Below are 15,277 nucleotides of genomic sequence, written 5' to 3'. Positions count from 1 at the left end.
GTCACACCTGCTACAAACAGGACAGCCACTATATATTTCAGCAAACATGGGCTTCAAGACAATCCAGAGCACGTCCTAGGCCTGCATCACTGGATACTGTGATATCATGCCGTTACTTCCTTCTCCACATATTGTAAGCCTGGAACCACTGATCTAAAAGCATTTTAATCTGTGGCAGTGATAAAGTAATAATGCTGTTAGGTCTTCACTCAGCTCAGAGACACAGCCTCAGCAAATGTCACACAAACTCTATGAACAAGATTAGGTAATTCTTCGGGAAAACATCCTTTCTATTCAGACAATTTTGAGACACATAACTGCATAGTTAGAAATGCACTCTTGATATGTCTGTGCCCTTGGGATTGCCTTCTTTATTTATCCACTTGCCAACCCAGGGAGGCTTGAGCTGTTAGCGAGACAGAAGTGGAGGATGATGTGGGTGGTGTCGGTGGCGCATGCTTGTAATAATGACAGAATAAGCAATGCTTTGGAATCTGTCCCTCTCTAGGGGGAACAAAGCAGCTACGCGATGGTGAAATTAACTTCAGCTAAACGCCGGCTTTTCTGCCCGTGTCTGTGATTTATAACGACATCCAACACCTCCCATTGTACTCAAGTTCATCTGAAAGTATAGAAAATTGTTTGGGAAGAGGCTTCATCCTAAAACTGGATGTTTATCCAAGTATGAGGGGTTTCTTATTTAGGAATAGTAAATTAGAGTGTGAGGCGGCAAGTTATTGCTCTATTAAGAGCGGATGGAGATAAAATACATATGCAGTTGTGTGGGAAAGATTAATGGAAAAGTTCCCCCTTGAAGAGAGCCCCTGAGAGCAACTTGATAATAACAAGTAAAATTCAAAATAGCAAAAAACACAGCTTTCACTCCTGTGCATGTCTAAGCGTCGGACTGCTTCACCTTGAGCTGTCGGCGAACCCGACTGATGAAGAACTTCCAGCAGTTTTCCTTCGTATCCATCAACCCAGAGCCACGGACCTCTGGCCGCACACTGCCAATGACGTTCTCCACCTCGTCATCTGGGAACAGGTCAGGGATCTCTCCTGAAATGAATAAAATAATTCACTCTGCTACCAGGAGACCACCGAGCGTGCAAACAGCAGTGATTGTGTGTGTGTGTGTATATATATATATGTGTGTCACGGTTCTGGGTCCGTTGGACCCAGTATTTTGAGTTCATTATGTTTTGGTACTTTTGCATCATGGATTTTCCTTTATGTTTCTCTGGTACTTGGTGTTTCTGTTATCTTGGTGTTTTTTTTATATTATGATCTGATGCTGTTGTGATTATGATTATTATTTAGTAGACTTTGGTCAGCGTCTAGTCTGTCTCTGTCTAGTCTGTGTCTTAGTAAAGTGTGTTTTGTTTCCTGTTTTACTTTGAAGGTTCTTGTTCCTGTCTGATGTCAGTATTCCGGCTTCGCTCTCCCTGTCTCGTTAGGTCTTATTTCTCCCAGCTGTGTCCCCCTTCTGTCTCTAATTCCTTGATGACTCCCTCAGTGTATTTAAACCCAGTGTGTCTTTATGTCAGTGTCGCGTCGTTAACGTCTGTTCACCCTCAGACCGTGCCTGTGTGTTCCAGCTTGTGTTTTCATGTTTGGTTTATGTTTTGTTTTCTGGCCAGCAATAAAGCTGTGGTTTTGATTCTCAAATCTATGTTCGAGTCCTGCGTTTGGATCCTCCTCTCCGCCTGCCCGCACACAGAGCCTTGACAGAACGACGCGACCAGTAATGGATCCAGCAGACTCCGTATGGTATCGGCGACCCGCAGTCTCCACCTTCCTCAAGGAGAGGGAGAGGCAGGGGGCTAGTTGTGCCTGGGAGCACGAGTCACCATTCGATGGGTCTCGTTTGGCTCTGGGTGGGTCCCGCAGCTTCCAAACTGCGATGGCTACCGTCGTTCCATCAGCTGTTTCGTCAGGGATGCGAGGGGCCAAGCGCTCTCCCTCGACGGCAGTAGCTCCTCCGTTTTCTGGCGTCACTCCACCGCTGCTCTCAGAATTCAGGCCCTGCAGGAGGGGCAAGCAGCGACGAAAGAAGGATTATGTGGTGGAAGACACTGGGCTTACTCCACTGCAATCCTTTGCTTTGTTTTTGGGACTTCCACGTTCGGAGCTACACAAACTTCCCGCCTCTTCGTCCCAGCCCGGCCCACCGAAAGACTTTCGGCCCGGTCTGCAGGAGGATTCGCAGTCTGGCTTATCTCCCTCTTCCCAGAGTGAGCGACGCTCACGCAGCCGTCGCTCCGCTTCCTCTGGACAGTCAGCAGTGGTGAGCAGCAAAGACTGTCTATCTCATGCACCTCCTGAACTCATGAACATAACAAACAATAAATCCACCCCTAAGATTCTGAAGACTACCTGCCATTCAAGTGAATCTAAATCCACTAACTTAAAGGTAGTTGAGTCTGTGTTTGTTAACCCTGTGAACCCCTGCTCTGAGGATTTAAGAACCGGTTTTCATTCTGCCCAATCTGAACCTAGTGTTAAAATGAATAAGACTACTCCACTTAAATCTGGGGGGAGAAATGTTCGAACTGCTGTGAAATTTCCGGAGGCTTCAAGTTCTGTTTTCAAGTCAGCTGAAAGGGGGGTGGTTAATGTTTCTAAGCCAGCCTTTCAACCATGTACTGTTCAGCAAGGGCGCAGGCAGTTGGTAGGGACAGAAATTGCAGGCTGTAACTCAGGCTCTCTGAAGGAAGGGGCTGTCTGTTCCCCAAGGACATTTAAGGACTCTAGTTGCACCTCTCTACAGTCTATTAAGACCGTGGCTCTTCCCAGGGACTGTTCTGTGTCCCGGTTGAATGTTTCTCAGGTTGCCCACTCTGCTAAGACTATATGCCCAGACCCAGTTGGCAATATTGGGCATTTTGAGACCATTCCTGAGCTTCTCGCTCCTCCTGTTTCTGCTCCTAGGGTAGCTCGGGCCCAGCGTTCCCCTCCACCCATTTCAGTTTCTCGGGTGGAAGGGTTTGGTGTTCAGCTGGTGCCGGCACCCGTTCCTGTGTCAGCTGGAGGCTCAGGTGAGCCCTTCCAGCAGTTTTTGTCGTGTTCAGAAGGCTCAGGAGGATTAGCTCAGTCACCATCACAACCACCATCACTACAACCTTTATGGCAGTTCCCAGCTCAGCTTTCTGATCAGCAGCCACCTTCAGCTCAGTTTTCCGATCAGCAGCCACCTTCAGCTCAGTTTTCCGATCAGCAGCCACCTTCAGCTCAGTTTTCCGATCAGCAGCCACCTTCAGCTCAGTTTTCCGATCAGCAGCCACCTTCAGCTCAGTTTTCCGGTCAGCAGCCACCTTCAGCTCAGTTTTCCGGTCAGCAGCCGTCTGTAGCACAGTTTCCAGTGTCACCTGGTCAGCAGCTGTCTGTAGCCCAGTCACCAACTCCACCACCACCCCCACTATCACCTCAAGTTCAGTTATCCATGGCTCAGTCGCTACCTCAATCAGACTTTTTGCAGACTTTATTACGGTCCATGGCCCAGTCAGTAGCGCAGCTAGTGCAGGAATCGTTAGCTTTGTCTTCTGCTAAATCAGCCTCTCATCTCCACCCTCAGTCAGGGGTCCCTATTGCCTCTGGCCCTGCATCTGCTCCAGCTGGAGGGCCTGAGGAGCCCGTCCAGCCTCAAGTGTCGTCTGCTGGGGGTTCGGGTGAACCCAGCCAGCCTCAAGTATCGTCTGCTGGGGGTTCGGGTGAACCCAGCCAGCCTCATGTTTCGTCTGCTGGGGGTTCGGGGGAACCCAGCCAGCCTCATGTTTCGTCTGCTGGGGGTTCGGGAGAACCCAGCCAGCCTCATGTTTCGTCTGCTGGAGGGCCCGAGGAGCCCGGACAGCCTCAAGCCACGTCTGCTGGAGGGTCCGAGGAGCCCGCCCAGCACCACGCCTCAATAGCTGAGGGTCCTGGAGGACCCAGCCAGCACATCCTCACATCTGCTGGCGGTCCGGGGAAGTTTGTTCAGCTACCATCTGCTGAAACATCCCCTGTGACTCCTACATCACCGCCTGCAGCATTCACGCCACCACCTACGGCATTCACATCATCACCATTTGCATCACCGCCTGCAGCGTCGCTGCCGTCAGGTTCCGCAGCCGTCCCGCTGCCGTCAGGTTCCGCAGCCGTCCCGCTGCCGTCAGGTTCCGCAGCCGTCCCGCTGCCGTCAGGTTCCGCAGCCGTCCCGCTGCCGTCATCCACGCCTGGTCCGGCTTCAGCTCCGCCCACGCCGTCGCCTGGTCCAGCCTCCGCTTCTTCATCCACGCTTGGTCCGGCTTCGGCCTCCGCTTCAGCCTCGTCTGGTCCGGCCTCCGCTTCAGCCTCGTCTGGTCCGGCTTCGGCTTTAGCTTCGTCTTCGTCTGGTCCGGCTTCTGCTCCGCCTTCGTCTTCGTCTGGTCCGGCCTCTGCTCCGCCTTCGTCTTCGTCTGGTCCGGCCTCAGCTCCGCCTTCGCCTTCGTCTGGTCCTGCGGTTGCCACGCCACCGTCGGAGCCAGCTCGATCTGTTCCGCCTCGCCTCTGCCGGCCGTTTTCCAGGCCTCTAAGGTGGCGTCATGGCCTTCGGGGACGGCCTCCGGAAAAGGTTTGTCGCCGCCGCTGGCATCGCGGCCGCCCTCCGGACCTGCTCAGTGGCCGCCACTGCCTTCCAAGTGGTCGGCCTCCAGAACTGTTTGCCTGTCGCCGCCGCTGGCATCGCGGCCGCCCTCCGGACCTGCTCAGTGGCTGCCACTGCCTTCCAAGTGGTCGGCCTCCGGAACTGTTTGCCCGTTGCCGCCGTTGCTGTGTGCACGGTCGGCCTCCAGAACTGTTTTGCCTGTCGCCGCCGTTGCCGTGTGCACGGTCGGTCTCCTGACCTCTTCATGGACTCTTGAGCTTTTATTTCATTTTGTTTTTGATGTGCCTTCTTGTGTGTTTGGACTCTTGTGCTCCTTTTTGTTTCGGACCCTCCGTTCTGGGCCCCCTCCGCCCGCCCTGGCCTGGTGCTCTGTGCTTTTTCGTTTTGGGCTGTCGGGAGCCAGCCCTTAGAGGGGGGGTACTGTCACGGTTCTGGGTCCGTTGGACCCAGTATTTTGAGTTCATTATGTTTTGGTACTTTTGCATCATGGATTTTCCTTTGTTTCTCTGGTACTTGGTGTTTCTGTTATCTTGGTGTTTTTTTTTTTTTTTATATTATGATCTGATACTGTTGTGATTATGATTATTATTTAGTAGACTTTGGTCAGCGTCTAGTCTGTCTCTGTCTAGTCTGTGTCTTAGTAAAGTGTGTTTTGTTTCCTGTTTTACTTTGAAGGTTCTTGTTCCTGTCTGATGTCAGTATTCCGGCTTCGCTCTCCCTGTCTCGTTAGGTCTTATTTCTCCCAGCTGTGTCCCCCTTCTGTCTCTAATTCCTTGATGACTCCCTCAGTGTATTTAAACCCAGTGTGTCTTTATGTCAGTGTCGCGTCGTTAACGTCTGTTCACCCTCAGACCGTGCCTGTGTGTTCCAGCTTGTGTTTTCATGTTTGGTTTATGTTTTGTTTTCTGGCCAGCAATAAAGCTGTGGTTTTGATTCTCAAATCTATGTTCGAGTCCTGCGTTTGGATCCTCCTCTCCGCCTGCCCGCACACAGAGCCTTGACATATATATATCCTGCACCGTGGAGGACATGTTTCTGACAGAGTAGCACTCTGCATTGAAAAATCTCCAATTATGTTTTCCGGCAGCTGATGACTTCATCATATGATGAACTTCCATTATTATAGCTTTTACATTTAAAAACGTAAATATGCTTTCCCACATTCCTTTAATTATTCCAAGTTCACGCGGACACTGTATGAGTATTTAATGCCAATGAAAAATGGAAGTAAGGGACCTGATGGGAGGGTTGGGTGGTTCCGTTGATGAGAGATTTCCTGCCTTTGTGCACATATTGAGAAAACACTCGACCTCCAAAATTGAAATATTCAACTGGATCAGCGTTTTACTTCAAATACTGTAAATCACTACTACATTCCTGGGATGCACATACATTGCAGCACTGCCCCAGAAATGTTACTTTATTGTGTCTGGATCCCTTCTCCTCCCTATAACAGGTGGGCCAGTCTGAACAAAACATGAACATCATCACACACAAGGCAATTATTAACATCTATATGTTTTTAAAAAGCCTTTCATATAAATTCTAATTCTTTGGATTTCCGTATATATTATATTTCATCATCCTCCCTGCAAATGCAGTGTCATGTTCTCCTTGGATTAAAGCCACATTAATTTTGTTTTAGACAGCTTTGATGAAATGAGTAAAAAGTATGTAGTATGTGTATCATAGTATGTACAGCGGGGAAAATAAGTATTTGACACATCAGCATTTTTATCAGTAAGGGGATTTCCAAGTGGACTATTGACACAACATTTCCACCAGATGTTGCCATCAAGCCAAATATTGAAGTCATACAATCAAATCAGAACATATAAGTATACAAGTTAAACCATAATAAATAAAGTGAAATGACACAGGGAATAAGTATTGAACACACTTTATTCAATACTTTGTAGAAAAGCCTTTGTTGGTGATTACAGCTTCTAGACGCCTCTTGTATGGATAGACCAGTCGTCTGCATTGCTCAGGAGTGATTCTGGCCCATTCTTCCACACAAACGGTCTTTAAATCTTGAAGGTTCCTTGGGCCTCTTTTATGAACTTTAATCTTCAGTTCTCTCCATAGATTTTCTATGGGATTTAGGTCAGGTGATTGACTGGGCCATTCAAGCAACTTGATTTTCTTTCTTTGAAACCACTTCATTGTTTCCTTGGCCTTGTGTTTGGGATCATTGTCTTGCTGAAATGTCCACCCTCTTTTCATTTTTAGCTTCCTGGTAGATGGCAGCAGATTTTTATCCAGAATGTCCCGGTACATCTCTCCATTCATCCTGCCTTCAATAATATGAAGTCTGCCAGTACCCCTTGCTGAAAAGCAGCCCCAAACCATGATGCTTCCACCCCCAAACTTGACTGTTGGTATGGTGTTCTTGGGGTGGTGAGCAGTGCCATTTCTTCTCCAAACATGGTGTGTAGAATGACTGCCAAAAAGTTCAATTTTGCTTTCATCTGACCATACTATAGTCGTCCAATAATCCACAGGCTTCTCCAAATGCTGTTGCGCAAATTTTAACCGAGCCTTGACATGCTTTTTGTTCAGCAATGGAGTCTTGCGTGGTGAGCGTGCATGGATGCCATGGCGGTTCAGTGCATTGCTTATAGTTTTCTTTGAAACAACAGTACCTGCTGATGCAAGGTCTTCCTGAAGTTCTGTCCGAGTGGTTCTTGGCTCTTGGAGAACCCTCCTGATTATTCTTTGGACTCCTCGGACAGGGATCTTGCGTGGAGCACCTGATCGTGGCAGGTTTATGGTGAACTGATGCACTTTCCATTTCCGGATAATGGCCCCCACAGTGCTCACAGGAACATTCAGCATTCTGGAAATGCACCTATAACCATTCCCATCAAAATGCTTTTCAACGATAAGATTACGAAGATCTTGAGAGAGTTCTTTGCTTTTACCCATCATGAAGTCTTTCCTGTGTGCCTTCTGGGTAATGAGGAGCCTTTATAGGCCATCAATTAGGACTAAAGCAGCTGATATCAATTAACTACTGGGGGAGGCTAGTGGAAGAAGGCATTTTGAGACATTATCAGCTATGGAAACCCTGGGTAATGAGCCTGGCCGTCTATTCCCCTCCGCGAGATCCTTTCCACGTTACACTCTTTTATGATAGGGAAGATAACGATATCTATTGGGAACAGTTCCAGTCTGATCTTGAGGGACAGACGTGGAATGTGCAAACACATAACATTTATGTTGGACCAGAAGGTGTGGCCGCGGCTGTGAAATTTACTGATGAACAACTGCCTTGGTACAATGTGGAAGAGGATTCAGCCCCTCACATTACATTGGCGGTCCACGAGGGTCATGGGCCAAGAGATCTGGGACCAATGGTCAAGCGGGCGCTGGACAACGCATGCTGGCAAGGCACCCAAATTCCAAATGTCTGGTATGCACCAAAATGTAAAATATATCGCATAACTTGTTTGTCCAACGATGCAGTGATCTTAGAACATAAAGAAATCTCCAGAATACATGGCAGGGAAAGAATGGATCATCCTGATGCAGTAGCTGAGCTCTCAAAATTGCCTGGTACTTTGTGGTCCGCAGGGCCCACAGATGTGGGTCTAGCTAACTGTTCGCCTGTCCTGTTCCGGCTGAAGTATGACATACCATTTAACAGACCATAATAGAAGCACAAAACTGAAGACCAAAAGTGGTTCACATGTATTGACCTAGCGAATGCATTCTTTTGTCTCCCACTGCACGAGTCACTCAGAGACATTTTCTCATTCACATACAGAGGCCGCAAATTTAGGTACACACGCCTACCATAAGGCTTTGCACTCTCACCAGGAATTTTTAATCAGGTGTTGAAAGAGGCATTGTCCCCATGCCAACTGCCAGGGGGCTGTACATTAATAGAGTATGTTGATGATCTTCTTATTGCAGCCCCGTCAGCAGCGGCCTGTACGGCAGCATCGCTCGTGGTGTTGAACAGATTGGCGGAGTGTGGCTTCAAAGTGAGCAAAGAAAAACTGCAGTTGGTCCGGCCAGAGGTAACATTCCTGGGCCGGGTGATCGTACACAGATCAGTGGGGTTAATGAACACACACAGAGACTAAATTCTGACACATTCAAAACCAAGAACTGTGAAGGAGTTGCTTTCCTTTCTTGGCTTGACAGGTTACAGCAGGCAGTTCATTCCGAACTATGCGGGTAAAACGGCCCCTTTAAGGGACTTGATCAAGAAAGTTGGTGTTCGAAATCTGAAGGCTGAATTGCCTTGGACGCCGGACACAGAGACAGCGTTCATTTCACTAAAATAGGATTTGTCAAGAGCCACAGATCTGGCCACACCTAACTATGATGAGGCATTTTATCTTGATGTTTCAGAAACAAAGGGAGTTGTGAATGGTGTGTTGTTTCAGAAAAAAGGGGGAGGTAGGGATGTACTTATGTATGTCAGCATAAGATTAAATTCAACAGAAGCAAGGCATCCCACATGCACACAACACGCAGCAGGAGTAGCAAAGATAATTCAGAAAACAGCACATATAGTGAGGGAACACCCACTGAAAGTGCTTACTACACACAGTGTAGTGGCCTATGTGAACTCACAGGCATTCACAATGACTCCACTGACGCAACAAAGGTTCAGCAAAATTTTAGAGGCGCCAAATCTGATATTCACACATGAAGGAATAAATATGGCAGACCTAATGGGGTCAGGAGAACCACATGACTGTATTAAGAAAGCCCAGGTTGAAGGAAAAATCGAGGGACAACAGTCGGCCCAGAGAGCTGAAGTGATAGCCCTAACTCGAGCCCTGAGGTTGGCTAAAAACATGAGAGTGAACATCTACACTGACTCAGCATATGCGTTTGGAGCAGCTCATGTGGAACTGGCTCAGTGGAAGAGAGCCGGGTTCAGAACGGCCACTAATGCACCCATCTGTCACAAAAAGGCCCTGGAGGACCCAGACGAGGTAAGTATTATAAAATGCAAAGGCCACTCACAAGCAGACAGTATGGTGGCAAGAGGAAATCAGAAAGCTGACGAAGCCGCAAAGGAAGCAGCGGGCTACAAAGGACAGAGACAACTGGTGCAGGTAACCCCAGAAGAGGAGGGTAGCACTAACAGCATGGGAGAAGTTAGACAGGCTCAGGAGGAGACATCCCCAGAGGAAAAGGGGGTGTGGGAAAACAAAGGAGCCTGGCAAGATGGCGGTTTGTGGAGGGGGCCAGATGGGCGTCCCGCTTTAACGGCCAAAATGGCGGAACAAAAGGTGAATGAGGCTCACGGGCTTGGTCACGTGGGAGTGAAACAGATGGAGAGAAATTTGTGCCGATGGTGGCATCCTGATTTGAGAAGGATGATACTGGAAAAGGCCAGAACGTGCCTAATTTATGGGGCACACAACCCAAAGCCAGCAGTAAAACCTGAAGCTGGTAAGTTTCTCATGCCAGGAAGGCCAGGAGAAGAGGTCGTGATTGATTATACCGACATGATTGATACAGGCCCAGGTGGGGTGAGGTATTTGTTGGTGTGTGTGGATGTTTTGACTGGATGGCCCGAAGCATGGGCGACTAAATGTGAAGACGCGAAAAGCGTGATTAAGTGCTTAATCAATCATTACATTCCAAGGCATGGGTTTCCCAAGAGAATTAGATCAGACAATGGTACTCACTTCAAGAATAAAGATTTGCAAGAGGTAGAGAGGATGAACCTAAATTTGGAAAACAAGTTGGCTAAAATTTGTGCGCAGACAGGGCTAAATTGGGTCGCAGCCCTGCCCATTGCTTTGATGACCATAAGATGTTTATGATGATGTTAACTTTGTATTTCAGGTGCAGTTATAACTATTTTATACATATTGCATTTTGTGCTTTTAAAGGAGTTGTGGCTCAAATTTGTCTCTGGAGGGTCACGAGCCTTTGGCTAGCGCTATGATTAGCCAATCTACTGTGAGGATAATATGAGTTCATGAAGGATTGCACACGCTTACAGACACAGAGTTAAGAAACACACATGACAGTATTGATTCCAGGCAAAAGGCCTTAAATTCATTTAGCTTTTAACTGAACTTAAAGAAGGACCAAAGAGGAAGGAAAGCATATATTTTGGTTAAGTCTGATAAACTAGAATTAGGAGGTATTGTTACATTAAGGGAGCAAAATGAAATAAAAAGGTTATACCAAAACAGGTGATAACATAGGAAATGTGAGGTTTTAAAATGAAGTTAGTGTTAACACATAGGAGTTGTTTCAAGGCAGCATTTAGCTATGATGAAATGTATACAGGAGTAATTGCTTATATGCTTAAACTTAATTGATTGAAGTGGTTGTTTTCTTTTGGAGTAGATTAACTTGCAGCAGCGACAACTTGTGCACAGGATGTTGATGATCAGATAAGGGAAAGTAGAGCGAGCAACTGGACGTGAAACCAGCGCTTGAAAGAATTTTAAAGTGATGAGTAACGTTGAAAAGTATACATAAATACGAGTCAATAAGTTAAGAAGATAATTAGGATCAGGCTTTTGATTAAAGAGTCCCAGATAGGATAAGTTAGGGAGATGCAAGAAAAGGTGTTTTTTCCTTTGCAGAAGATCTCGGCGACCACAGGAGGGGCGAGGATCCTGGAGATCTCGAGGTTCGAGACCACCAGAGAAGGGTCTGCGTGAGGACACAATGTATTGTGACCTCTGGTTTTCCAGAGGTCAAAAGGGGGAGTGTCGAGGAGGGAAATTATTTTACTGCTATTGTTAAATAATTGTTATTGCATTAATAATATAATTTGCAGCATGGATATTGCATTCCAAGGTTTAGACAGTGTCTCTTTCAGAAAGACTGAGTTGCAGGCTGACAGGAAGTTGTATGCAGAAAGAAGCAGGAAGTTATTTTGAGCCGCAGGCTAAGACGAGGCTTTAACAATGTAACAGATAGCTTTATCATTTTATATTAAGGTTTTAGTAGAGGTTCTTGATTAAAACATTTATTTAGTAGAAGACATACACATAGTCTCAGTGAGCTTCTGGTCTGGTAAAAGGTCAGAAGTGTAAGAGGTGACACAAAGAGCATGTGAGGTCAACACACACACACACACACACTTTAAATTAGATTTATTTAGAGGAGAGGTTAGTTATGTTTGGCTGTAACTGCAAAATTGTCTTGGTAAAAGAGGAACCGTTTCTTGGTGTCTCGGCAAGAAAGAGGAACAAGACAAGAACTGAAAGGTAGACAGGAAGGGCTAGCCATGAAAATAGAAGATGATTTTCTAGGTGAAAAGTCATGATATTGGTCTGATCTATGTATAAAATGTATCTGTGACGTATGAAGGGGCGTCAGTAAATAAACCCTGATGCTATAAAATATCTGTTCATGCTTTGATTAAGTCGAAGACTACTTCCTGTCTGCGTACAGAGTTCTCTTCCCACGCGTGTATTCATTAAAATCATCGTTTGACTTTACCCGGCCGGATCGGTGTGGTTATTCTTCGATCACCTCTTGTACCCTTCCTCAATACTGAATCTTAACAGTACTGATAGGGGACAGGATTTCTCTATCAATACTGACAGATTTCAGGTGATCTCCTGGCTTTCTATGTCATTTTGCCCCTTGTTATCTCCATGTATTCAATACTTATTCCCTGTGTCATTTCACTTTATTTATTGTGGTTTAACTTGTATACTTATATGTTCTGATTTGTTTGTATGACGTCAATATTTGGCTTGATGGCAACATCTGGTGGAAATGTTGTGTCAATGGTCCACTTGGAAATCCCCTTACTGATAAAAATGCTGATGTGTCAAATACTTATTTTCCCCGCTGTACCTCTAACGCCTTCAATAAGCTCACAGTTGGCTGTAGCTCACTAGATAGAGGAGGCTAAACATAAGGCTGGTGGCTCAATCCCTGGCTACTCCAGGCTGTGTGCCAAAATATGTGAATATCGATCTGAGCATGCTGAACTGCTAGTTACTCTGGAGTGTTAGAAAGAAAGCACTTGGGTGCAGCAAAAAGTGGTTGTATTAATGGATGAATGATGCTATACACAAATCATTCTATTTCCCATTTAAGCGAAACCAGCTACTAACAGTATACTGGAGTAAAAACATGTAATTCCAGCTTGTGTTTGCTTATATTTGTTGCCATAAACATCAGAACACCAAACAAAGCGTTTCATGATAAACATGTAATGGTGTTGCCAGGTTCGGTCGTTCGCACTACTGTCCATGCACGCCTCACAAGCTGCTCTTTTATTCGTTTATATTATTGACAGTAAGTAAATATATTTTGAAATATTGTGTCAGTAACGCACATATGACAGCACCCCGGGTAACTGTGTAGTTGTTCTTTTTGTTCTTTTCTTTTCAGGCAGGCAGCAGTGTTTCACTAAATAATGCATCGACATCTGCTGGCACACGCCTCATATCCTAAATATCTTCCTACTTAAAGTGATACGGTACACTCACAAAACTATTGCAAGCCAACATTAGCACAGATTGCTTTGCAGTAATTTTCTATTAACAGTAATTTCCATTCATTAGATTATTAAAATGCCCCATTTAAATGTAGCTGTGAGTCTGAGCCTCCTCTGCAATTTTTCACAATAATGTGTTGGTAGCACATGAGTAATGGTGCCGAAAATGGCACCACAGTGATGTGTTGCTGTTGTGCAATGAAAGCATTTCTCTCTTGCTAAACATGACATGCAGTAATTAGCAAAACCTGCTGTTACCCGATGCCAGCAGATCGTTGACCAGAACGAGGAACTTCTCATCTGCCACTTGGGCATCAGTCATTAGGAACACAGTGCCAATATTCTTTACGCCAGCTTTCACGTAGAGGGACGCCAGGTCACTCTGGATGACAGGGAGAGTGAGAGGGTTGGAGTGGGAAAAGTGGCACCCATAATAAGATTTGTTATTTTGCAGCGATACATGCCCGAGTGCTTTAAATTTATATACTGTGAGGATTATGTTTGGCAAAAGTGCATGCACATAATAAACTTTGTTAGATTTTAAATGAAACATGCTTTTACAGGATGATCTGTTTGTCAAGTACTCCTCTTCAAACCTTTAGGTCAGCGATACTGTAGCCTTTCCTCAAGGTGATCTGGAAGACCTCCAGATTGGAGATGAAAGCAGCCAGCCGGGTCAGACTCTGCTTGCCGCTGCCGCCCACTCCGACCAGCAGCACATTACCCCGTGGAGACTCCAGGATTCGGTTTATCCGGCAGCTTTATGTGGAGGAGCAGACAGCCAGGGGTGGGAGAGGTGTGGGGGAGGAATGAATGAAAGGGTGAGACAAGAGAGCCGGATAAAAATGTCTGACTCATACAACAAATAGCAGAAGACAAAAAGGTTTGTCTCCTGCTCTCTCTGTTCTAATGCTAACTGTCACCACCGTCTACTCCAGACTGTTCCACTGACACGTACAGCAATGAAATATATCAAACATTACACTCAGCTGCACTGTGCTCCGGAGAATCTTTATGATTTTAGTAACACAAGACGTGTGCTGCTGTTGTCGATGAAATTACTTCATTATCGCTTCTGTTGCTCCGTTTGTGCCAAAAGACACTCACTTCAGCTGGCCTGGTAAATGTAATCTCTGACAGTTCAGTTGCTTCCTTTTCTTACACTTCTAATTATGATTCAGCAACTTTTCGAGCTTGCACATCCACATTAGCAAGTCATAGATACATCTTCTGCTTCTATGCTTTCACTTCTAAGTTGTTTAATGTAAATTAAACTCAACTGACACATCGACTAAGATTTATTACACTTCAAACTGCATCTACTTCACCATGTCAATTTCCACTTTATCCATTTGCATCTTTTACATTACAGTTAAGTGCGTTAAGCTCTTACCTGTAAATGTCGACTTAGTTGCTGAGAGTGCTTCAAATCACAGTTTAGCAGCTTTTGAAAGCTTTAGATTCAATTTTAACTGTCGTTGTGTAAAGCTCCCAACTTCTTGAACTGTGTTCGTCAACAGTACGGCTTCGTTTTGCAGCTGCTGTCAGTTCTAAAACTTCACCCATTTTCACTTAAATCTCTTCAAATGCTTTTATCTTTTTCACTTTAAATGCTTTCCGTGTCAGTCCTGGGCTGGAGATGACGATACTTTAGCTTTTCACATCTGACTTTTTCTATCTACAATAAATGCTTTCACTTAACCTGACACCTGAGAGTCAGTTCTCTGATGCTGTAAACTCACGTAAGTGCTTCAATTTAGATCTTTTAGAATTCAAGTGAACTGAAATCTCTCCAATTAACAACTCGGTTGCTTTTTTCTCTTTCACTTTAATTGCTTTCACTGCTTTGGCAGTTGTTTCCACGGTTCAAAAATCAAGTGACACTTTTCATACTCAGGTAAAAGTTTGACTACTTGCAGCTGCTAACTCAGCTGTTTTCAGTGATAGTACACAAACTGCTGACTCTACTTCCTGCAAGGCTTAACTTGAAAGTTTTCCTCCTTTGAGATGCCATACTTCAACTCATCTACTTTTAGCTTCCACCTAAGATCCAATCAGTGCTTCAAACCTAATGTGAGTGCGCCCGGCTTACAGTTGCAGTGAATTTAAAATTAGCTCCACATCTCATACCAAAAACAGATCAGATATGATATCACAGTTAGAGATGAACTATTTACAGTAGCTAAAGCCATAAATGTAAGAAAGCA

At 45.6% G+C, this 15,277-nt stretch overlaps 1 protein-coding gene across 1 annotated transcript in view; it reads right to left on the bottom strand.

The window, feature by feature from the left end:
* The window catches only part of dnah9 (dynein, axonemal, heavy chain 9), a 196,292-nt gene that overhangs the window by 98,496 nt on the left and 82,519 nt on the right, over positions 1 to 15,277 (bottom strand). The window contains 3 exon segments of the mRNA XM_080305671.1: positions 917 to 1,059; positions 13,329 to 13,452; positions 13,667 to 13,829. Of these exon segments, the coding sequence (XP_080161797.1) occupies positions 917 to 1,059; positions 13,329 to 13,452; positions 13,667 to 13,829 (430 nt within the window).

Source organism: Astatotilapia calliptera, chromosome 8, assembly GCF_964374335.1.
Source record: "Astatotilapia calliptera chromosome 8, fAstCal68.1, whole genome shotgun sequence".
Taxonomy (NCBI): domain Eukaryota; kingdom Metazoa; phylum Chordata; class Actinopteri; order Cichliformes; family Cichlidae; genus Astatotilapia; species Astatotilapia calliptera.
This window is presented reverse-complemented; position numbering and strand designations above follow the sequence as displayed.